This window comes from Rhea pennata, chromosome 7 (assembly GCF_028389875.1).
Source record: "Rhea pennata isolate bPtePen1 chromosome 7, bPtePen1.pri, whole genome shotgun sequence".
NCBI lineage: Eukaryota > Metazoa > Chordata > Aves > Rheiformes > Rheidae > Rhea > Rhea pennata.
The window spans coordinates 14,742,665-14,767,904 of record NC_084669.1 but is presented as its reverse complement, the minus strand read 5'-3'; the positions used below and the strand labels follow the sequence as shown (position 1 = coordinate 14,767,904).

The window sequence follows — 25,240 nt, the reverse complement described above, 5'->3', positions numbered from 1 at the left end:
GTCCTTCTGTAAAGAGCCAGCCAGTCTGCATAACGTAGCTATGGGATTATCCTCTGTGGTTTTGTGAGACCAAGAGTCTGAGGCATGTGGCCAGACTGTAGATTTAACTTTTGAAGCGCAAGTCTGCCTCCACTCTCATATGTACCTCTTAAACAAGTGGGAGCTCTACGTGGGGACTGATGTTGGAGAAAAGGCGATGCAAAGCTGTAGTGTCATCCAGCTTACTGTGCTGTCATGCTGCATCCTGATGAGTGAAAAGTCCTTTTTTCTGTCCTACATGTTCAGTCAAATTAGGTTAGTGCTACTCAAAAGCTCTGCTACAGCCCAATTGCTATTACAGGAGTACTTTGTTGCTTGGGAAGGAGGAAGTGGTGCTTCTCTGTCATGTTTTTCTATCTAAATAGGAAAGCAGACCATTTTTTAACCTGTCAGGACAGTGTTGTGGGGTGGGGGAAAGGTTTGAAATTGGTGTTGAGAATCGAGGCTGCTTATAAATCAACGCTATTGAATTCCTGCTCTAGCCTTGTCCCAGCTTCTAGTGATGGCAGAACTTGCTCCTGGCTACTTTCTGATTGAACTGGGCAACTGTTGTAAAAGGCAACATGAGTGTCAGTGGCTGAGCATAAAATTCACTTCATACATTGTGTAGCTGGATCCCAGGGTTGAAGGATTGATGGTCTGTTGTTCACTGAGAGTTTTCATGGTAGCTACTGAAACTACATTAGACTTCCTTTCAAATACAAGTGTAAAGGATTTTGGGATAGAACAAAAGCATTGGCAAAAATGCTGAATATGGCTATTTTTCCTAATCATGTTTTGAAAATTGGTATTTGTTTCTTTCTGTGACAGACTTGTCTGAATTGTATGTGAACAAATGAGTTTTTTTTCAAGTTGCATGTGTCACAATTACTTTAAAAATAAGTTACCAATCTAGAATTAAGCAGGCTTAGAATTAAGCAGGCTCAGATCAATAACTTGCTTTATAGACCTTTGAAGAGAGGTAGAATACAGGTGAATTGCATGTATTTAAAATTTCATTGCAGTCAAGCAGTGTCTTTTCATTAACTGGACATTAACTGTTCTAAAATAAACTTTTTTGACCTGGTCTTTTAAATATGAGTTTCTTAAATGCAAATGGGGATTTTTCTAGGAAATGATTGTAAACTTAGGATATTAAGAATTATGAATGTTGTATGCTGCTGCATTTTTAAGTGTTTTGAAGAATCAAAAGAGGCATCTACTTCTAAAAGTTCGGGTTTTTAAGGTAGGTAGGTAGGTAAGGTAGGTTAGGTAACCTTAGAAGGAAGCTAATTTATAGAATAAAAGAGGGGCCAAAGGAGTAGTATGTTTCCTAGTAATCCTCTTGTTTTAGTGGCTTGTTAGCTACCCTACAAAAAATAACCAAGTGGAAACATTGCCTGCCGGTTTTACCTCTATGAGACCACTGGTGTGTTGCTGGCTAGCAATGTTCTCTTTAATGTTCATCTTGTTTTGAATTTGGTGGATACTTACCTGAGCACTTCTGCTGTTACTGAGTTAATTTCTTCATAGATCAATGTAAACCATGTGTGCTATTTATTAAACAGATACTTCTGGGTACCAGAGCAATCTATGGAGTTCTTTAATAAAATTCTCTAACTGAATGTATATTAAAAGTAAAAATGTGATGTTTCAGAACTTGCCTTGAAAGGAGGTAATTCAATAGGGAGCCATCTTGCTTTTCAAAAATTATATCTGTGTAAAATCAGCTTGAAGGCTTTGTGTTAACTTTGATCCTTTTTAAAATTGACCCATTCATAAAGCACTTGAGCCTCTGGTGCATGCTTTTTCCTGAAATCAGTCCTTGAAAACTGCCAACTTTGAATCGTTTCTGCCTTTATGAAATATTTCTGCATTTCCTTTGCTAAGTGATACGTGAAAACACTGAAACATAAAACACTAAAGATGTGCTGAGTGTACGAAGTGCGTTTTCACATTTGAGATCATCACCATCATGTACCAGCCTTCTTGGTAGAGCTGCATGCGTGGCTGCAGAGTACAGATTTCACTCACATCCAAGTTCCACTCCCTGATCCCTGGCTGTCTGGTTAATTAGCAAGCCCTTCTTTTGTTTAAGAATGAAATATAATTATTTGGCTTGTTGCTTAAAGGTACATTTGTTTCCTTAAAAAAAAAAAAATACTATGTGCACCAGTTGGCATTATTGAATGCAGTATCTGTTCTGTTCATAGAAAACTTGTTTCTGTGTATGTTATTCACAACAAAAAAATGAAAATTATATGAAGGGAAAAAAATGACTTACTTGTTCTTATACTAATAAAATAGTCTTTTTTTATTTACTCCCCTTTTACTCTCCGTTTTGGATGGCTAGCTTTTTTCAGTACCTGCTCAAATAAATAAGGAATAGCTGTCCCATAGTTTAGTCCTGTCCTTGAGTGTATTGCTTACAACTCTTGTTACATCTATGAATCTATCACAATCAAACTTTCCTTGAAGAAACCTTTTTTTTAAAAAAAAAAAAATAAAAAAATTACGTTGCCTCATGAAGCAGTTGTCTTAATGCTTAAGCTTGCTCAGCTTTAGTGCTGCCATTAGGCAGGGTTGCTATAAAGCATTTCTGCTTCAAAATGAACTCTCTCCTACAACAGCAGACTCTGCAATACTTGGAACAGCTCACTGCACTGCTAATGCTCTGTGTTTTTCAGCTCTCATTGCTTTTTTTTTTTTTTTTGACTGCTCTATTTGACCGCGTAATGTTAACACATCGTGCATTATATATGTCACGGAAGTCAACAGGGTGTCTACATCCAAGACATTTGCAAAGCTTCTGCAGCCAGTTTGCCAATGACTGTAGGAATTGCAGGAAATTTAAACTTGCAGAATGATACTGCCTTACGAAGGCTTCCGTGGGATATTTGTGCTCTGCGTAAATCCTTCTTTATGTCTGCCTTGTGGAATGGCCGCAACAAACAAGTGAGGGATGTGACAGCAGCAGCAGAAAGGAAACCGATGCCTGAAATTGTTTTCAAGTTTGTAAGCTTGTATATTTGTACTGAGGCATTGTACACATCTACATTTGTACACTTCATGTAGGAGCGTAAATTAAAAACTGTAAGGACCAGTTATGCTGAAGCAAAGAATCACAGAATTGGAGAATGGTTTGGATTGGAAAGGACCTCTGGAGATAAGCTGGTCCAACTCCCCTAAAGAATAGAGCAGGGTATCTTTTATTCGCTTCTCTATTATAGCCTTGATATTTCTAGTATAACTTTATTTTCCTTATCAGAGCAGACCACATAAACTGGCACCTAACCCTCAAAAGAGGAATTGGCCAAATATTTTGCTTCCTCTGCAGTAGTTGTCTATTCAATGCTTTTTCATTGTTATCCTCCTAGATGCACAAAGAGAATGTGTGCACACTGTAAACAGGCACCACAATGTATCTGTGTTATATGTGGTAGCAACTGAAGGATTAATGAATTGTGTGGGAGGTTATTAACTTTCTACCTGCATCCTTCAACTTTTTTTTGTTGACCATTCACAGCACAAAACACCATGTATTGTACACCAAAACATCAAACTGTTTAACCCTAAATCCTGTGGTCCAGTACTTAAAATTGTGTTCTGCTTCTCAGTGTATGGAAAGTGCAGAGTAACATTCTTTCCTGTTGTGTCCTTTCTTTGGTGTTCCCATTCAAGCAAATGTAATTAGGGCAACTATTAGTACAGAATTTAAATTTATTTTAAAAACAAAATAATGCTACTGAAAATTCCGCTGGTCCTAGGGAGAACTGTCATGATTCCAAGACTGAGCTATTCTGACTGAAAACACTGTTATGATAGTTATCTTGGAAATTGTCTTATATTAGCTAACCTGACGCTGTTATGCCATTTGAACTAATGTAGACTGAAATAAGAGAATTTCTAAACTTACCTTTCCAATGAGGAGAGCACTTAGCCTTTTTTTGATGGTTATACTCTTGAAGCCTGATCTGGTTACAAGTAGCATGTTGTGACTTTTCATTTTTCGTTTCTTCTAGGTTTACGGGAACAGATGGACCAAGTGGTTTCGGATTTGAATTGACGTTTCGACTAAAGAGAGAAACGGGAGAGTCGGCACCACCTACCTGGCCAGCAGAGTTAATGCAAGGCTTAGCCAGATACGTCTTCCAGTCAGGTACCACAGTGTTAAATGTGCTGCCGTTTTTTTTTTTTTTTTTTCCTAACTGCCTTCAGTCTAGCACACTGACAGATGGGGGCCTTTCACACCTGATTCTCATAGGCATTCAATCAAATTTTGAGAATTTTCTTTGAGTGAGAGCAAATATTTGACCAAAAGGAGTTGGGTTCCTTCCATCAGCCTGGCTTGCCACAGGATGAAACTCAACTGATGTTAAGGTAACTCCAAATTCTTAGATATTGAGAAGCTGAAGATACCACAGTGCCTAGTAACTGCAGGAAGCTGGCCCGGGGGCTGTGTGTTGCTTTGCAGTTGGTTTCACCCTCAATAGGTAAGAGGAAGATGATGCAAGAAAATGTCGCTTGTTTTTCCTGACAGGGCTGAGGAGCACTCATCTGATAAGGTCATGCTTCTCCACAGGGGGACTGTAATCTAAACATTTACAGCTCCTTCACAAGGGAATCTCTTCCTATGCTCTGTGCAGTTGAGCAGCAGGAGCACATTCTCATAAACAAGGAGTTGCTGAGAAGAAGAAACAAATCTTGTAGATAAGAGATGCTAAGGCTGGCGGTGCTAAAGAAATGACAATTGTGAATTCTCAGTGCTGGTGAAGACTTATCAGAAAATGGGGGACCAGAGTCCCTGGAAAGTTGCCAACTCTTTGCACCCCCTTCCTGGGTTTTATTTATAGCAGTACATTGATTACTAGTTTGTATTGTGAGCATGTGAAGTTCTGTGGAATGGCTGAGTGCATAGTGTACTTGGAAGGTGTCCTTCAGTGTCACAAGATCTGAATGGAAATATTTGAAGAAACTATTTAACCTAGTTTAGGATTTTTTTTTTTAGGTAAAGAACCTTTCCAAATCACAGATTATTGAATCTGTAACATGTGGTACTTGCTCTACTGGTTATTAAATTGCTCAATAACTTCTGTTGCTGGTTTTCAGTCAGTTGGCTGACTCTCAGGTGGAAAGGTCCAAATAAAAACAGGCTTGCTCTGGTAACTTTTGTCACCAATCACTGAGGCAGCAGCAATCTCGTGGGGCATTTTTTCTAAATGTTGACTGACTGAAACCAATGCAAACAAGGATTATTGCTTGTTTTCATCTTGAGAATGTCTCTCAATGCTGTTTAAAGTGACACAAGCATCTCTTCTAACCTTTGCTGTGCAGCAGTCTTTCCCTACTGCCATCTGAACTTAGACTCTTCTGTTTTCTTTGACTTGTTTTATTTGCTACTCTGAAGCATCTGAATCTACATGACTTCAGTTTTTTTGCTGTTGTTTGAGTCCCATCCTGCCTAAATTGTACAGTACAGTAGTTTTTCAATACTGACCACCCAGTGGTAGATGCATACGTTTTTATGTATTGACTGCTAGGTGTGAAGAAAGCATCTGATTTTACAGCATCCGTAGGTACAATACAGCATATGATGTATTTTGTTATAACATACTACAGCAAAGGTTTCTTTTGAAGCCTTTCGAATTTCTAGCCTTGTGTAGGCTCTCATGACATTCTCTTTACCACAGTAATTTCAGTGCCTTCTAGTTACATGTTACTCAACCTGTCTATTGCAGCAGCTTGTTTGTCTTGCCCTTTCCATGGGAAAGAAGTCTGCAGAGGAAGGTGGTGTTTTGTGTGGTTCTTGAGAGGGGAAAGAACTTTACAGTGACTAAGTTAAACTGGTGTCAGGACAGAGAACTTCCCTGTTCATAAAGCAACCTAGGAAAAACTTGCTGGTAGAGGTGGCACTTTCCTTCATATTAGCAGGCCGTGTTTGCGTATAAGTGTCTATAAGCCCACTGGAAAAGTTTTGCTAATGGAAGGATTGTTCTACTGGAAGGTTTCTCAAGTTTCGTGTCATTAGCACAGCCTCATCTTTCTGACCTCAAAGCAAATGAACTGTTTTTCAGCCTACATTGAAATAGCATTTTTGCCTACAAATGTCACAGTCCCCATGACATGAACTTCCAGAGGCCTTCAGTATTATCCTCTGCTTGTCCATGCTGATTTTGACTTTTCCTGGCTTAAGACATTGCTGAAATATGCTCTAATAGATTCTAGCCCCTGGGTATTTAGCTCTCAATCTGTGTTATTAAAAAAAAAAAAAAAAGTGTGTGAATCATAAATTGACTTCTTTGAATATGAAATTAAATATGAACCAGCAGTGTGCTCCTCATGCAATAGGCAAACCACATACTGGGTCACATTAGGAAGAGCATGACCAGCAGATTGAGAGCAGTTATTACCTCTTCTACTTGGCACTAGATGAGGTCTTGCTTAAAAGACTGTGTCCAGTTTTGGACCTCACAGTTTAAGAGATGCTGAGAAACTGGAGAGAGTCCAGTGGAGACTGCCAAGGAGGTTGGGGGCCTAGAACACATGTGCTATGAGAAGGGGTGGAGGAAGCAGGGCTGGTTTAATCTGTAAGGAGAAAGTGAAGGATGGTCTAATAGCAGCCTGCACATATTTGAAGGATAGTTACAGGTTTGCAGACTCCTTGTAGATGATACAGCAAGGGGCTACAGCTACGAATTTCAGTAAGGGAGGATCTGAAAGGATTTTAGAGAGAACTTGCTCACAAGGAGGGTGGCAAAGCACAAGAACACTTCATCAGAGATATCGGGGTTTTCCATCCCTGACAGTGTTCAACACTTAGCTAAACAAACCTATAGCTGCCCTGATCTAGCATTACTGATAGTTCTCCTTCAAATAGGAGGCTGGACAAGAGAGCCCCAGAGGTCCTCTTAAACCAACTCTTCTGTGACTTTTTTTCATAGTTTCCTGCCCTGCAGCGAGCAGCTGCATGCTGTGAACAAGTATTACAAACCGTTCCTTCCCTTGTGTGAAAGGAAATTGTATAGTGTTGCAGCGAGTGATCAAGGCATACTTTTATTTTGCTACAAACTTTGTTATCATTTGCCTCTTTTGGATAATAATTTTCTTGTTTAGGCTAAAATCTTCTGGCCCTGTATTTGCTAGTCGTAGACTCTGGGTTAATCCAGACAGGATGAGGCATTCAAAAATAAGACTTGCCATGAGAGTAGCTCAGTGGCACATTTCTCCTTGGTTTCTCAGGGCAATACAGGCAGACTGTAGCCAGATGGGGTCATTTTCCAGTTTAGTGTAAGCTCACTCCATTGCTTTAACAAGTCTCCAGTATTCCTAATGCATCTGATATGGTCCACATAGCTTTACTTGGCTCCCGCTCCGTGCCCCCTGTCAGACTGAGAGTCTCCAGAGCAATTCCTGTGTTCTCCCTTGCATTGCTTTTGGGTGATGGGGCAGTGTGATTTCTTCAGCAAAGTTGGATTTTCCCCAGTCTAACATGACCACTTTGCAAAGCTGGATCAGGTTTTTGCTGACTGCTTCTTTCCCTGGCCTCTTACAGATCTTCGCTTGGTAGATGCTAACACATTAAAATGGATGAGTATTTGGAAGGGTGTTTCTCTTAACCCATTCTGCATACAGTACAGTGTGGCACTCTAGCGTTGTTTTACATGACGAAATATTTATTCTTTTTACTCGGGTTCTTCTGATTATGCTGTTTGGGGCATTTGTCAAATACAACAATGATAAATGTACTTTAAGGACAGTAGTTTATGTACCTCACCCTTGTACTACTCAGTTATTTAAAAGTCTATTGAGTCTCTAATACTCCAAAATAACTTTTAAAACATTTGAATCAAAACAACTTGAGTAATGCTTATTAATCCACTCTCAACAAGAAGCAAGAGAAAAAATAAAACTGGCAGAGGCTTTGTGGATAGGTTCCAAGCAGTTTGGCATGTCAAAGGAGTATTTACTTTAAGAACTATGCTAAGAGCTAAATTCATATCTTTTCAATAATAAGCCAACTTCTTGGTTATCATGGGGGTGCTTTGCTGGGTCCAGCTGAAAGCAGTGGGAGAGTAAGATGTAGTTATGCCACTGCTGTGTCTGAGCATTTTCAGATAGTGATAATTAGGTTCAAAATCGATCTAACAGCTACTACTGTCCTAAATATTATTACTGTGTATTTCAACTGTAGAGCATATCTCATTGCAGGTGATATATTTTCATAACAAACATTCCTAGGCAGATGAATGTTGTGTTCTTTTGTTTCCATCTCTCCTGCAATGTGACTGTAGTTTAGAAAAGCAGCCCTCTTCTGCATTGAATTTCAGACATCTTTGAGCCTTGGCTTCCCAGTTCACTGTAACAAACACTTGATGCTTTGTGCTTTTGATTAAATAGCACTATTTCCCTTCCTTCAACAAAATGAAGTTTGCAATTCTCAAAAAAAAAAAAAAAAAAAAATCTATTTGTGGCTTTATCTGTTCTGAATTTTATCACTGTTTGACCATGACCACAAATTCCAACTCTGTTATTTTTGATTTAAAAAAAAAAGAAAAAAAAACACTGAACCTTGAAAATGAAATTCAGTGACCTTAACTTGTCATGGTTCGTGGGTGTACTGGGAATATCTCATGGTGGAATAAATTTATACTTCAACTCAAACTAAAAGAAAGAAACACTCATCCTATGGAAAGTGTATTCAGGACTTGTTACAATGGTTAACTCTTTAGGAACTGTGTTAGGACATGCAATGAATATAGAAAGGCCATGGGCTGTGTTTTCCTGAAACTGAAATTTGCAATTTTTTGTTTCAAGTCAGGTTGTTTTCAGGGGCCTGAGTGATTTACATAATGAAGGCAATGTATTAATGTAACATGGAAATAAATATGTTGTGTATCTGAGTCCTTGCTGCTTCAGTGTTTCTCCACCTGAAAGAGAGCAGCTACAGCTTTCAGGTATAGATCTGGAGAATAGTCGGGAAAGACATGTTACATTACAGCCTAAAGGTAAAGGTGTAAGTACATGCTATAACTGTTTGCTGTGCAATGGAAGATTGTAGTGAGGAACTAGCTAGTGAAACTAGCTTTAGAAGTATTAAGATTAAGAGGACCTCCATGGATAAGTTAAAGATTTCCAAGCTGGCTTAGCCTGATGACATATCCTTCAGCCTAAGCAGTCCCTGTGAGCCCCTGTGGTTACAGCTGGGAACTTCTGGACACAGATGGAATTCCTGGAGGCTGGAAGATGGCCAGTACTGCTGTCCTTGATTTAGAAAAATAATAAAAAAATCAGCTGGTTGTAGTCAGTCAACCATACTTCAACTCCTAAGAAACTTCTAGGAAAAACAAGCCGTCTAGATGACATCAAGGGAATAATGGAAATTCCAGCATTGATTTTTTTTACCAAGAATAAATCAGAGCAAACTAATTCTATGACAAAGTAACAAGCACTGTAGGAAGTGGTGAACATTTGTTACTTTAACACTACTCAGACTTTTGACGTTATCTCATGTAACAGGTCCATAAGCAAGCTAAAGAAATATGGTTTTAATAAAACTAAGAAGGATGCAATACTGGTTGGATTTCTAGTCTCTGAGTACTTGTCAGTGTGGTGTTATCAACCCCGAGCAATGTGCAGAGTTGGGATTCCACTGGAAGCTGTCCTAGGGCTGATGCAATAGGTACTGACCTGCATGATGAAATATGGAGTTTCCTGATGAAACTTCCAGACGCAGCAAAGTTGCAGTTGCCCACAAGCGCTGTGGCAGGTAGGACTAAAGTTCAAAACAGCCTTTGCCAATTGAGGAAATAGTATGGAATAACTATGCATCATTCAGCAAGGTGCAATAAGTGCAAGTTTCTGTGCTTATGCAGGAAAAATCCAATCCAGAATTATTAGTTGGGGAACAGCTGGCAGAGGCAGAAGTTCTGAAAGGTAAAGAAAGATTGGGAGTTCCTATTGATAATGAGCCATATATAAACCAAAACTTACTTCACCCAGAGAAAGCAAATGTGTTCTGATGCATAAATGAGTGTTATATACTTTAAATGTGATTCAGTCCTGAAGTATTCGGGCACGAAGGTAAATGGAGAGCATTGTGTCCAGTGCGAGGCACAAGACTTCAAGTCAGATTATCCCAGTGGGGGAGAATCCCAAGGAGAACAATAAGAATGACCCCAAAATTTAGAAAATATAACCCAAGAAGGAAAGAGCAAGGGATTATGTTTTAGTCTAGGGAAGAGAAGATAGAGGGAAGATGTGAGAACAGTCTTCAAATATGCAGAAGGTTGCTGTAAGAAATAAAACAGTTTTTTCTACATGCCTGTTAGGGATATGAGAAGCCCACTACTATTCACTGGAACAGGTTGCCCGGAGAGGTTGTGAAGTCTCCTTCTCTGGAGATATTCAAAGCCCACCTGGCTGCCACCCTGACTAACATGCTCTAGGTGACCCTGCTTGAGTGGGGCAGTTGGACTAGATTATCTCCAGAGGTCCCTTCCAACCTTACCAATTCAATGATTCAAATTCTCTAAGGTAGGTTTAGGTTTGTCATCAAAAAAAAAAAAAACCTTTCTGATGGTAAACGTGAAGCACTGGAATAGTTTTGGAATTCCCAGTGCTGAAGACCTTTGAGAACAGTTTAAACTATTCCTCTGGAGTATTTGTCAGGAAGAGCTGATACTTCCACTGGGTGGGGGTAGAATAGGAACCCGCTGAGTCACCTTTATAACTTGTCTTGTGAGTGATTTAGATGTTGTCTTCAGATCTTTTCTCTGGTTCCATGAATACGTAATTGATCATCTTTTTTTCTCTAGTTTTCTGGTTGGTAGTGTACTGAAAGATATGTAAATGTGTGTTTTGAAATCTCAGGTAATTTAAAAGTTGAATTTGCTTGTTTAACCTTTAACAAGTCAGTAGTAGGAAGTTGTAGGAGGCGTTTGTGTGTTGAGGGAACTGTGAAACAATAGTCAAAACATACAAGCTAAGGAAGCAGGCATGCAAGATGCAATTTCTATTTAGTGCTTTAGTATGTTTCACATAATTACTTCAAGAGAAATTTGGAATAGAAAGTTGCTTATATATAGCAGACACAATTGTTAGATTTTGGATAACCTTGACTAAGTTATTCTGTAGGAAAATTTATACACATCTGTATCAGACATAAGTAATTAGAGCAGATACACAATGGGTTATACAAGTTGACAGCAGTGTGTCAACATAGTGACCAAAATAGTAATAACTGAGTTTCTGGCCACAATACCTTTTCTCTTGGCATCTCTGCCTCCTGTACTAGAGTTGTGGGGGGTTCCCTTTTCTCAAAAGATGATAATAAATGTCTTGGCTTATTCTATTCTCTTTCCCTGAGAACTGAGTCTGGGTGACTCTATATAATACATTTAAAAAAAAATCTGAAACTGGGAGGGGACCATTTGGCTTTGATATGTTTGACAAGACATTACCATTTGACAGAACAGGCTCCATCCTGGCATAATGGAGAACTTCTGAGCATGGGACTTTGGTCTGTGGTTCAGACCGGTGGGTATGTAGGTATCAGGTAAAGGTCTAGGGGGTCGATAGCATGTGTTAAGTGCCCACAGCTTCTAGGGGAGGTGACAGTGGCTGCACCCCTCATATAAAGAAGTGGGTCATGAGCAGTCCAGGCAGTAAAATCCAATTTCCTGCAGGTTTCTCTTGGGACCGAGCTTCCTGAGGTATTCTCTGATGTCTAAAAATACAGGAGTTGCTATTCTCAGTCTTTCTCTTTTTGGATAGTTCTAAGATGATCTTGCTCCTTTAAGATCTTTTGTGAAACCTGTAGAAATTTAGTACCTGTGGACCTCTGGCCCTCTCTGTCGTGATTCAAATCTGTTGGCCAATTTCCCGAAGTCACTGGAAGGAAAGTTGGTCGCGACTGCTGCAGAGAGGCATCACGGCCACATGAACCTTCAGAAGCCAGCCTAAAAGGCAAGTGCCAAATGAGATATGCCTGACTTCCCTTAGTTATTTCTGACACGTACTAATTTCCTCAGGTAGAAATTGCTGCCTAATGGCTAGTTTGTAGTTTGAGGAAATGCGTATCCTGTTCCTGCCTAGGTCGTTGGCCCACTGAATTGATTTGAGTGTGTTATGCCACCTCTGTGTCCCTCTGATTCCCTTTCTTCAGCGAGGAGAATTACGAGTCCCAAGGTCTGCTGGTGAGGAAGCACTCTGATTTGGCAGCTTTCGTCTGGTTCAAAGTTAGTTTCATCTGGGCCCCAGAGGTGCTTTGTGTTTGTCAAGCACTATAACTTTTACTCTGAAAATGAGATGTGGTGGGATTAAGTGGTTTGGCTAAGGTCACACACCTGAGGCCATTAAGTGAGTGAATATCTTGACACCTGTTGCCTTTGCTTAACCACTAGACCTCATCTTCAGATCTTCTGGTGTCTAGAAAGCCTAAGTGCAGTAGCCTCTTTCCAGGCAAATTTCTGTTTGCAAAAAGGAAAAGACCTTCCTTACTTCTTTGAGAACAAATTAGACTTGTCTAGCTTGTTTGTAAAGTGGTGTTTATTCCTTCCCAATAGGATGACTAAAGCCAAATAAAATCTCCCAGTAATTCATATGTATTTTTTTTTCTTGACTGTGCCTTTATTTTTTTAAAAAAATCCTAGGCTGATTTAGTGTTCTGTTATGGTTGCTATGACTCTATTAAATATATATAATTTTTTTCTCTATCATCTGTTTGTAATATTGACCAGTTTCCAGTGTAGAGCTGGCCCTGGCTCCTCTGTAGTATTCCAGTGTTTTAGATTAAAAATGGGAGGATTAGCTGTGTTTTTTAGCTCCACAAAAAGAATAAATCTATATAAATTTCATTTCATCAGAACCTGTTATGTAGTGAAATCTGCTGCACAAACATTGGAACTGTAGTGCAGTGAAGTTTGTAAAATAAACTCCTGGTCAGTTGTTTGCCTTAGGTGAATAGGATTCAACCAAGTGAGTGGACGGCATGCCTTAATTCTGTAAAGGGGTATGGGAAAATTAAGTCACTGGTTCCAATTTAAGCCAAGTTTGTCATGGCCAAAAGCTATCATCATCTAATAGTTATTCAGTGGTCCATGAGAAATTGGTTGGGGTTTAGCCTAATTCTGTTAGAACTTTCCCATAAAACAAGCTGATCTGTGAGCAGCAGAACAGATGAAGCCTGGTCCTTCACGTGTCTATCTCCTAGCCCCTATATGTCCCATACCCCTGCAAAAAAATCCACTTCTCTCCATACTGCTGCCTATGAGCTCACCTCCGCAATATTTCCTGCTTTTCCACCCTCCTGTGTCTGCTAAACCAGCTGTGTCATGTCCCCTAGCTTCCAGCTGGGAAGTATGTGCTGTGGCTGGTACCAAACTACGAGCTTGCTGATAAAAACAAGCTGGCGCTTTGTGTGCGAAGCGGTCGGCTGATGTGCCAGGCGCAGCAGACAGCTACCGAGCTCGTGCTGCGGCCATGCTCTGTGCGGCACGGCTCTGGGGCTCTAACCTGTCACTTTTTTTCACAGCGCTGGCTGAAAGCTCAGAAGTTATTGGTGAGGGAGCTGACAAAGGAGACTGTCGCAGGATGTCTCAGTGATCGTGCTTGGAGCTTGCAGCAAAGCACTGGTTGCAGATGGGCCTGGCCCTTTTCCTCCCTGTGGATCGCAAGTAAAGCTTACGCGTTGCTGCCAGTAATGCCAAAGGAGCATCTGTCTCCAGAGCTGTTGAGTAGCCAAACAATGCTGAAGAGACCTTAGGAAAAATATTTTTATCTACAGAAAGGATGACTCTGAGAAGAGACTTTTTTTTTTTAGGAGTATAAAAGCACATTCTCTTGAAATAGTCCCAGGGTTGCACAGAATAAATGTTGAAGCTGTAACCACATTTATTCTTACCTTATGATTGCTGTTACTCGTCAGGCTGCTCAAGGGTTGAAGTTGCACCCTGGCACAAACTGATCGCCCTGCCCAAAACTGCCTCCCAGGAAGCCATACGCTCATGTTACAGGTCCCTCCAGATGAGGCTTGTCCTGCTGTAGCAGCTCTGCTGACACCTGGGAGATGTGTGTATTTATGCCCATTAACTAACACAAGACAGTGCTGGTTACAGTAAACCTTTACTTTTGCAGTTTAAGACTCATCAGCTTGCCCCTCATTAGCCTCAGCCTAGGATTCTGTACAGTTATTGCAACCTAGCCAATAAATGGCATTTTTAAGCCACAATAACCTGATTGTGTATCTGAGCTTCCAGAGGGAAAAAGTTAGTGTTCTGCTGTTGCTTTACATGTTTTTCTTTGAGTGCAGTCAAAGCATGGGGCAGCCGAACACCTTTTTTGCTTTCCTGGCATAGCAGTACTCTTGCAAGTCTGAAGAAGCCTTCATGCTATTTAGCCCTTGGCATCAAATGTTCTTCTCTAATTTGTTTTGATTTTTCTGTGACTGATCTGGGCTTGGCCAGTAGAGCTTATTTATAACTCTTTCCCCCTTTTCAAAGAAACTTTAAAATTCTAGTGCCCCCCCCCTTTTTTTTAATATTAAGGTGATCTTACCACCCCTGAACAGGAATCCGTGGGGAAGGTGTTGCAACACTGACTGTATGCAACTCCATTTTCTTCTGTGCAGGGACCCCTTTACTTGGAAAGGAGGAAGAGGGCAGACCTTGGCGTGAGACTGGCACAGGGATCAACATGTAGAAGTGCTTTTGAATTCTCGAGGTGAACTTAATGCAATTCCTTCTCTACAAGGAGACAGAGCTTAATGTTATTTGTGTTTGACCATGATTTCTGGGAACCTCAAAGTCTAATGCTTTTAGCCTTGCCTGTGAGGCAGGCAAATACAATTGACTCCATTTTTGTAGCTGGGAATTGAGGCACAGAGGAAGTTAAGAGACTTATCCATCATTGGAGAGGAGCTTTGTGGTAGGTCAGGTGCTGTGCTGAGGCTTCCCAGCCTGTGAGCTAGCATGTGCCTGGTGGTCGGTCCTTCGTCTGCGTGAATCCTATCTAGGTCAGATGAGCTCAGATCTTGGTGGTAAATTAGCTGAGGGAATTGGAAGACAAATACAGATGTGAGTGCTGCCCAGTACTGTTAAGTCACCATACAGATGGTACGTCCATGCAGTATGCCTGTTCTCGTTCTTTCTGGCAGCGTAAATGGAATTGTATAACCTTAGACTATGGCTGAGTGAATTAACCTGGAATTTATTTCTGTTCAGAACAGACAGATGCTGCCCCTTTGCAAAACCTGGAGGCAGCCTAGTGCCAGGGTCTGTCGTGTCTGTTGCCGTGGAGCAGTGTCATTTCTTCAACTGCTAGTGGGAGAAAATGACAGTTTGGTTTAACTCTTACTGTTTTCTGGTGGGTAGTATCTCCCTGTTCTTTGATTGGAAGTCACTAGGATATTGTGCTGTATGAGAGAGCTAGAATGAATCTCCTCTCTGCCAAACTCCTGCCGCTGCAGTGATAGAAAAACCCTGCAACCCTCTAGCCAGGGTTAGAAGGTGCTGGCGCCTTTTGCAGAAACTTAGGTGGAGGGATGTAACACCCACTGCCTTGTGACATTACCTTTTACTTTGTCAGCACCAAACTGAACATTACACTTGCCCAGCTTTATCCCAAGCTGCAGTTTGGCTGTAGAAAGCACGGCTGGGATCCAAGGGGTACCCTTAATCTCATTCACCTTGGGGGAGGAGAAAAAAAAACCAAAAAGTACCCTGTGGTTTATGTTGGTGTTCAGCAAACTGTATAACATGAGTAATGGGAGCCTTTCCTCCTCTGCCTCCCCAGCCTCATGGAGTTTGGGCTTTTTTTTCTTCTGCAGTTTGTCCAGACTCACAGATCAAGCTGGGTAGTTTCTGTGCCTCCTCATGGAAGTCACCATTGTCCTTAACTTCTAGCTCTCAGCTGAGAAAAGATCTCTGAGCTTTCCCATCCCCAAAGGCTAAGTTGACATTAAAGTACGGAGAGATTTTGTGCCAGGAGCAAAGGTGCAGAAAGTCCTTGTTCCTTATAAAAAATACAATTTCAGTAGAAAGAAGGGAAGCTGCCTTCCCTGAACTGCTCTACTGATTGCATAGTATTACCAGGTAGTAAGCAGGGGACCTGAGTATTGCTTAAAAGGAGGCTTGTTTTTAGCCAGATTAGATGCCCAGTTTGAATTGGGTAGATTTTGGCTGATGTTGTCCCTTTTAACTCTGTCAACCCATGTCCTGTTGCTGCCTTGGAACTGACCTTGGCTTGTTGCTTTTCCGCTGTTCAATACAGTTCATTCAATTGGTTTATTTAAGAAAAACGAGACCCCTGCCTTCTCTTTGTGCTCTGTGTCACTCCATGTGCTTTGGGGTTGCTCCCGAATGTCAGGGGAGGACAGAGCAGCAGCACTTGTAGTGATATGGGTGCATTTACAAATGCACAAACTGTTTCAGCCTTTATGCTGTGCGTGGGCTGCTGCTGGAAGAGGAAGGAAAGACCTGGAGAGTTCTGTGCTGCACCTCTGTGCAAGGCCGCTGGAACAGCACAGGTGGTACAAGGGCAGCCACCAGGCCCTGTGCTCTGGGCGCTCTGGAGTGCTGTCTCCCAGCAGGCACTTGCCGTGAGTTGCTGCAGTTCAAGATCAGGCTTGATCTTGCTGAAGTTTTCTGCCCAAAGCAGGGAGGAGCTGAGCTCCCTGCAGGCAGCCTTTTGTGCGTCCCAGGATGGTCAGGAGCCTGCAAGGGGGCCGGCGGGCCCTGCTAGGAATAGCATCGCTGGCTGCTGGGGTAAGGAAGTGGGGGAGAAGCTGCACATGGTGCGTGCAGCCTGGGACAAAGGCTCTGTCCCCTGTGCTGAAGGAGGAATGCAAGACAAAGGCAGCGACTCAGGGGAAGGCAGAAAACTCCCCCTCCTGCTGGTGTGAGGTCCTCTGGCATCTTATATACAAGGTCTTTGCCCCGTTTGTTTTTATTTTTTTCTGGGAAACGGAAGCAGCCACTCTGATAGTTAAAGGTTTCTGCATAGAATAATATTGCCCCTTCCTATTAAGGGGTTGAAAGCCCCAAAACAGAGGAGTTGTTCTGTAGTCCCAGGAGCAGCCTCTCTTTCTGCCTGCATGCAGTCGTTTTGGATGCACAGAGGAGAGCTTGAAGGCTGCATGTACCAAGCAGTCTTGTGAGAAGAACCAGTCTCTCCCTTGAGAGCTGCCAGCTGTAAGATGAAACTGCAGAGAAGAGTGGACTGAACTGGAAGTTGGGTTCAGACTTTCGTAGCCGCCTTCTTACGCTTTCTATTGAAGATGTGTGCAGGAAGTGATGCTCAGACTGTGCTTTCTGACTAAGCCACTCTGCTCTCTGCCTGGGAGTATGGCAGTACGCTGAGCTCATTACAAACCATCTTCTGACAGCCTCACATGCAAAGATCCTTTGCAGCAGCCTGCTCAGCCAGGAGGCAGCAAATGGGCACAGCGGGGGAAGTGTTTTGTTCTTGGTGGGGAAGAGAAACTGGGAGAGTGTGTTCAGAAGCTGCAGGCAGCATAGAGCCTGTGGAAAAAGTGGGCTCTTCTGCTTTTGCTTTTCAAACGAGAGCCATAAAGGAATCATCTCAAACTACTTTCAAAAGGTATTTCATAAACAGGCTGATCATTTTGCATTTGAACCACAAATATAGTTCTTGGACTAATGTGTGTTTCTCTTGCATTACTATAATGGGTTGGTAGGATTCAACGTGTAACTAAATTTTTTTACACAAGAATCTGTGCATATGAAGTTCCTCTTTCCTGTCCTTCAGTCTCCTGCTTTGCCAAAAGCAAAACAAAAGTTTTGCCCCTGCAAGCTTTAAATTCCTGAAAATTTAAGAGAAAATAATCAACCACTAAGGGGAAAAATAATGCTGCAGTGCTCTTTCTCAAAGACCCCTCTGTGCTCTTTCCATTATGATCCAGAACTAGCATCAAGGTAACCTGATAACTTCTTAAGAGTTATGATGTGATAACTCCATAGATATTTTCTCACAAAGGCAGTCTTCCCTTTTCTGCCCCTTCTGTTGAGTAGCATATGCCGCAAGCGATGTTCTGGTGCATGCACCTTCTTGCAGTCTTTCTGTCAAACTTGCAAGACTTCTCTGCTGCAGAGGCTGAGTAGTAAACTGCGTGCATCGTCTTTGGATCCTTCACGGGAGGGATAGTGCCTTAGGTTCCCTTTCAAGGCCCTTAAAATCTCTTCAGCAGAACTCAGATATTTAGGGGTGATCACAATTGACTACATGGTATTGTGGTGCTCCTGTGACCACAGTAGGTACATACCCTTGTTCAGTGATTTGCTTATGCACAAGGATCCAGGAGGTTCAAAAAAAAAATATTTCTGTGTCCTGCTGCATTTCTCTTCCCTCATTAAGGACACCTAAAAGTTATTAAATGCTGCAGGTACAAGTCTTTGTTCTATCTGCAGCAAGCTGTGAAATGTTCAAATAACTGTAAAAGGCTCTGGCTTTCATGTGTCAGAACACAAGCTAGTATTTTTAAATAAAAGGCAAGTATTGCTTCAGTCTGGCCACGTGCGGCTGTTCTGAGTTGAGTCCTTATCTGACAGGAGATCCTTCTGTGTAACGTCCTTTTTTTCTTGCTTTTGGTCCTCCACTCCATCCTAAAGCTATTCAGTTACTGAAATCTTGAAGGCATAAATGCCCTGCTTTGGTAGAGAGCTGTAAACCACTTGTTCTCTCTCTGAAGGGTGGCAGATACAGAGAGCATGTGGCAGCACAGCTGGGCGGCTGTGTAAGGTGCATAAGAAGCTCTGCCCTGGGAGGCCGTTGCCCTCGTGCCTCTTGGCTGCTCTTGCTGCCTGGTAGGTTGGAAGTGCTGTGGCTCTGCAGTAATGCCACCAGACCGCGTCTGCTCGGCGAAATGGGAACAGCATGGCCCGGAGGGGACGTTATCAGTGGGGCTCAGGCTCTGACACCGGCCCAAGGCTCCAGATTCGGCAAGTGCATCGCTCCTACTCTCTTGTGGTTACTTGACTGGGCAATGAAGGGGTAGGGTAAGATTGCCCTGCTTGCCTGTTGGAGGAAAATGCAAGCAGACCAGCCCTGCAGCACCTAGAGGAGATGAGCCTGAGTGACGGGTGTGGAAGAGCAAGAGCTCGGAGTTTTTGTGGCACTGCAGAGGGACAAAGCAGCAGCTCACATCTGTGTTGAGTTTCTTTCCCTCCATGCTCAGATACGTCAGGTAAGCCATTTCTTTTCTTTCCTTCCTCCGGGTTTCCCTCCCTGTACGTAGTTGCTCATGCAGATAAATCAGTAGATAGGTGAGAAGATTGTTATTACAAAAGCAGCATAAGAGCTACAGCCTGCCCCAGGCAGAGCTTATGCAGAGGGGGTGCCAAGGCTGCTGAATGCGCCAGCTTCCCTCTCTGCCGAGCGGGAGGCCGAGGACGGGAAGGGGCTGAGGAAGGCTGTAAGGAGCAGGGCTGGGCAGGCAGGGAGCTGAATGAAGTTGTGAAGAGGAGGGGAAGCAAGGGAGGAGGTGTTTGGTGGAGGAGGCTGAAAGGAGTCAGGGAGAGGACAGGGAGCCCACAGCTCCAAGAGGGTGGAAGCATGCCCTGGGCACCGGAGTCGCTCGCTGGGAGCCTGCGTGCGAAATTCTCGGAGGCTGCAGTAATGGAAATTGTATGCGCGCGTAGAAATGGGCAGGGAGAAGGAGCAAGCTCAAAAACCCAGACGCACAAGGGATAGAATGAAACATCCTTGAAAACAGAAGAGGTAAAGGAGGCCCCAGACCAAACTAGTTTTTGTATGATAGCATTTTAGCCTTCGATTTTCTACTAAAATACTGCAAGACTTACCTTCTCCAATATTGCATAAGGCACCCAGGTGCCTAGGATCTACTTACAGTACGAAAGCCTGTATTTGTAACTCCATCAGTGGAAGCTGCAGTACGATGAGACACTCTTTCCACCATCCCACTGTCAGTAGGATTGAATGACAATTTTTAACAGTACAGAGAGGTGAGGAATCCTGCTTGTTCTGCTGGTGAAAGTGCCCTGGGAAAGTACAGTAGGCTCCATTTTTTGACCCCTTCATCTGGCTTTCAGTCCAATAGACTTAAATGATCAAATAAGATTATATATCCTTGCATGAACTAATGGGGCTCTTTGGGGCAAATCATTAAAATTCCAGACTTAAAATATGGAGCTGTGCAGTAATGAATTTTTTTTTGAAGGAGATCAGCAGGTTGAAAATACAATTCTGTATCACGCTTCTGTTTTCAGGAACTTGCTCTTCAAAACATAGAGGTTCAGCATTCCTTACAGTACCAATAATCTGTTTTTTCACTTTTTCTTTTTCTTTTTTTCTTTTCTTTTTTTTTTTTTTTTTTTTTTTTTTTTTTTTTGATAAGAACATTTTGTCTGGGCCCCTTGTTTCTAAAAGCCCAATTTGAATCCCTGCAGCGGAGCTATTGTTTAATTGTACTCTAGGGATTTAATTCTTCCTAAGGCATCGTGTCTATGCTGCATGCCTACAACAGGCAGCAGCGCCATGGGATGCCCTCTGGAAATTTGCACCTCTTTAGGGAGCCTGGGCTAAGTCAGTTCCTGTTTCCCAGACAGGAGATAAGGGACGGCAAAAATGAACTGCATAAGAAAAACATGGAGAAAATGCATTTTTTTTTAATGTCATGCAAATATATCATGACTCGGCTTCTAATTTCTGGTGAATGTTGTCCTTAAAATGCGTTCAACTCAAGCTGAGAATGAAATTATAAATTAGCATTGCCAGCAGGCTCCACAGATTATATCACGATTGTTTTTCCCCCCTTACCACCACATGTGTGTGGTTCTTTGAAGGGTAGGCAACCAGGCTGACATACTGAATTTAGTGTTAATTTGATTATCCCTAGATTATCTTAATTTAATGTGACTGGCAAAGGAGTCTGAATGAGATCTTATTCTTTATACCATTTTTTTAAACATGCATCTGCATAATGACTTGCAGTAACAGTATTAATTTGAGATATTTGGACACAATTTTCATGTTTAACTTCTGTATCAGTTTGTTAAAGCTACATTGTTGCAGGTGCCGTTATATCCCTTATTAAGCTAGTTAGAAATATACTAAGTAATTCTGGTGAAAAATATAGCTAATACATTTCAGTATTAGACTCTGCATCTGCCCTTAGTGTATCTCAATTAATTCTAGCTGTTCAAACTGCAAAATGCTACAGAAACACAGCCACAAATTTACATCTGTTACAGACCGCCAGATTACCTTTTCTCTTTGTTAACAAAGGCAGAATATTAAAAATGTGTTGGAGAAGATATGTTTATTATATAAACATATCATGCGCCCTGTGCATGGATAATAGCAATGCAATCAGTGACATTATTTCTGCAAGTATATGATAAGCTGCATTCAATCTAAATGTCTGGCTGCATCACTGTGGGACTCATTGGGGACCTTTTCAACAGTTCTGCACCCCTAAGTCTTGGGGCCAAAATCCTCCGTTGCTTTTCCTTTAAATACACAGTTTTTCTGAGCTACGCTGGCTGAAGTCAGTGACTTGCTGCCCATGGTTTAGCGGAGCTTTCATAACGGGATCCAAGAGACAACCTCGCTGCTCGAAGGAGCACGAGCCTTCAGGCCGCCGAGTGGTGCGGATAGCACAAGCCTGGCTGATGTGAGAGTTGCGGTCATCTCGTTTGCTTGCCAGCATCCCCAGTGCCACACACTCTTGCAGGTTTATTAGATGTATATTTTTAAGCCCAAGTCGGGAGAGAAGTGGCAAGCCTTGTGCTAGCGTAGCTGAGTAAGTGTACTGGTTGCAGAGCAGTGATCCAGGTCATGGCTGTTGTCTCAGAGGCACAAGCAGGATTGTCTCTCTGTGCAGCATTTTGCACATGTCCTGGAATAAAGTGACTGTGTAATGATGGCCTGACTTGCCACAGAAACAAAAGAGGAACGCAGACATTTGCCTTTGAAGGATATGAATGTAGCAGAGCAGCTGTTTTCCCAAGATCAGGCACACTTGGTAGTTAATGTACTTAAGACTTGTCGCACTCTGCAGTACTACCTCAGAGCCAGTAATACAGTATCCAGATGGGTGATCAAACTGACTTTGCAGTGCAAATGCAAACAGATTAACTATTGAGGACAATTTAACCCTTTCTTTTCAGCTTTTAATTGGCATTTTGAAAGAGGAGATGTCTTAGAAGCAATACAGAGGAATGACTGATTCCTACAATTCTTCTTTTTTTTTTTTAATCACTCTTAAGAACTGTTTAGTGTGACCAAGTCAGAAGGAGAAAGTTTCTGACCTTTGGTTGAACCAGGGTGATGCATTGGTTTGACAGATCTCAACTGTCTCAGAAGTCAGACTCGATTTGAGGACTTTGTGCCAGGTCATGCATGGGCAGGAGATTGTTTCACGTCCCCTCACTGTCTCCTTCCTGGTAGAACAGCATCAGTTCCTTTTTTTTTTTTCCCCTTCGTATTTTCCCCTATGTATGTGCACAGGTATTTGACTCTCTGATGCCTAAACTGCTATCTTCTATCTCCTCTGGGTGACAGATAGCAAACTAATGGGAAATGTTCCTGGGATCGGGATTCAACCTGGAGGCCATCCTTTGGAGGGATCTCAGTTCCCAGGACTACTTGTTCGCTGTAGTTACTCAAGAGAGAAAGGGTTCCTAGCAAGATCCTAACATTGTGGGAATGTTGAGTTTAAAAAAAGACATTGAAAACACTGTGAGAAATAAAACTGAAGTGATCTCGTAGAGGTAGCCAGTGCCTTTAGAGCATCAGTTGCATGCATTGAACTGTTTATAAAACATCTTGAGGGCAAGAATATAGCTTGGGATTGTTTCTTGAGAGAGGTGTATTTAGTCAAGTTAAAGCTGGGAGGAATGCACTCTAAGAAAATACATGAATGGCACTACACAAATAAAATTTACTAGCCCGCAGTGCAATGATTCCCCAGTTATTTCCCCAGTTCTCATTATAAAGCAATTGGATAGTAAAGTTAAGAGAAATTGCTCAACTGAATTATGACCATTGCTGTATGAAAGAACCTTACCTGCTTTATGTGGGCTATAAAAGAAAATGGGTAATGACATTTTAAAGATCTCAGAATATAGGAAGCTTTACAGAGTAGCCTGGTATAACGGTCTTATAGATGCTGCTTTCGCATAATAGGATGGTACGAGAGCTGGTCTGTGGGAAATTTAGAGACTTTTCTGTAGAGCTGCAGAGAAGCTTCAGGTTTGCTGTTACAAATTATGAAATCAAATAATAAGTTTGAAATTGAATGTTTTAATGATTTCCCTGTTGAATTCTTATGAAATCAATACCTTTCTATAAGGTAGTTTGATTTTATGGAATCAGCATTCCCCAGCTGAAAAAATATATATTTGGCAGTTTTTGTTAAAACACAAACTTGCAGAAGTAGAACCAGTTTAAAATTCCTGAGGCTGAAACTCCTTGTTGCACTAGACTTAAGTCCTATTAATGCACCTGCAATGCAGGAAGGATGCGAATGTCCAAGAAGTTGCTGTAAAAAAGCTTGTACAATTATAACGCATCCATGGCTCCCGTGGTAACTGCTGAAGGGTATGCACTAATCTTGAGGCAGCTTAACTCTCCCTTTCATGGAGGGAATATGCAACTACCTTGGATTTACTTATGGGGCAAAAGTGTACAACTGTGATTCAGTTTGTATGCTGTAACATACAGCTTGCTCCTGATGACTTGTCAATTTATTCATTCACTAAAATCACTTGGATTTCATTTTTTTAGCATATTCTCTTTTAGTTACTTTGCTATTTAATTCTGCCTGTGGTTCACCACATCATTTCTGTGCTCTGTGTCCTCTCTCCTAGGGATTTGACAATTCCCTGGTGATGCCCGGGTAACTCTTTTTTGTGATTGAGTATTGTTTTTGCTGTGGTTATCTAAGGAAACAAAACTTACGCGGTCATAGTATTCTTCTGGCTAGAAGACTGTACTGTGCTAATGGTACTTGAACCTGTTGTCCAATGTCAAACAAATCTGATAGAGTGGTAGGGCTTTCGGAGAGACTCTGTTCTTTAAAGGACCATAAAAATGAACATATGAGAATTGCTATTACTACAAGAATATATCAGACTCATCCTGCTATATAACATGATTTCCTTCCACATGTCACAGCTCTTTTTGGCTTTGCAGTGCAGTCATAGTAAACACAGAAGTTCGAAGAGGCAAGAGTAAGTTCACCTTAGTCCTGTATTTTGTGCTCGTGGTAATTGCCTTCCTGTACTGGTAGCGAAGGTGTTGGTTCAATAACAGCTCATGATTTTTCACAGCTGTTACTGAGAGCATCCTCACTTTTGGCTAGGTTCTGGACTTGAAGGTATTTTTTTCTTGTTAAGAGATAAGATGCAAAAGGACTTTTGAAGTCTTTTGTGCTTGGTTTTTGTACAGAGGAGATTAAATCCAAACTAGGGAAAAACAAGTGGCACATAGTTCTAATCCCTATAGCATTTCAACTGGTTAAGAGTTGTTTTGGCAGAGCTTGTAAGAGTGAAAGGTATAGGGTCAATGATTGCTGTAAATGGACTGGGATAGCTTGGAGGCTGTCCCCAAATCTGTAAGGCCTCGAAACAGCATCAACATTGTGATGGGATCCTTGCAGAACCAGCTTTGTTGCTGAAGCAGTGGAATTCCAGGTTTGCTAACCAAGATAATTTGCCACAGAATGTTCTGTGCTAATCTGAAAGAGATGTTTTGGCCTAAAACTAGAAATGGCTTTGGGATACAGGTGAACTTGTACAGGTAAGTCCTGTTAGACCCTGTCAGCGACCCATGGACACAGACTTCCTTGTGTAGCCTTTTATTTTTGCATAAAACATTTCTTTTATGTGTACATTAATAGTTATTTTAATGTCTGTATTTGCAAGTTTCCATATGTAAGTTCCAGGTGCTTTCATACAGTTCTCATGGCAGTAGGGATCAGAATGTGTTCTCAAAGGGATGGCTATAAAATGATGGATGTTGTTTAGAGACCAAGGTTGTCATCCAGATCACTGAAGGTCCGGGTTCCATGCTTGGTTCATAGCATTGCAAAACAGAGATCCAGAAACAAACTGGAGATGCCGCACTGCTTGCTCCGGTTTGTTCATGCTCTATCAGAGGAATGGGGAACCAAACTAGCCGTCTTTAGGCCAGTTCTTAGAGGCACAATTGAGTGAAGCACGTCACTTGTAAGACATTTGGGCTTCTA

At 41.8% G+C, this 25,240-nt stretch overlaps 1 protein-coding gene across 2 annotated transcripts in view; it reads left to right on the top strand.

Moving 5' to 3' along the window:
- Positions 1 to 25,240, top strand: part of SUFU (SUFU negative regulator of hedgehog signaling) — a 95,422-nt gene that overhangs the window by 25,466 nt on the left and 44,716 nt on the right. For both annotated transcript variants that reach the window (XM_062579941.1, XM_062579942.1), the window contains exon 3: positions 4,041 to 4,177. In XM_062579941.1, the coding sequence (XP_062435925.1) occupies positions 4,041 to 4,177 (137 nt within the window). The remainder of the gene's footprint in view (positions 1 to 4,040; positions 4,178 to 25,240) is intronic.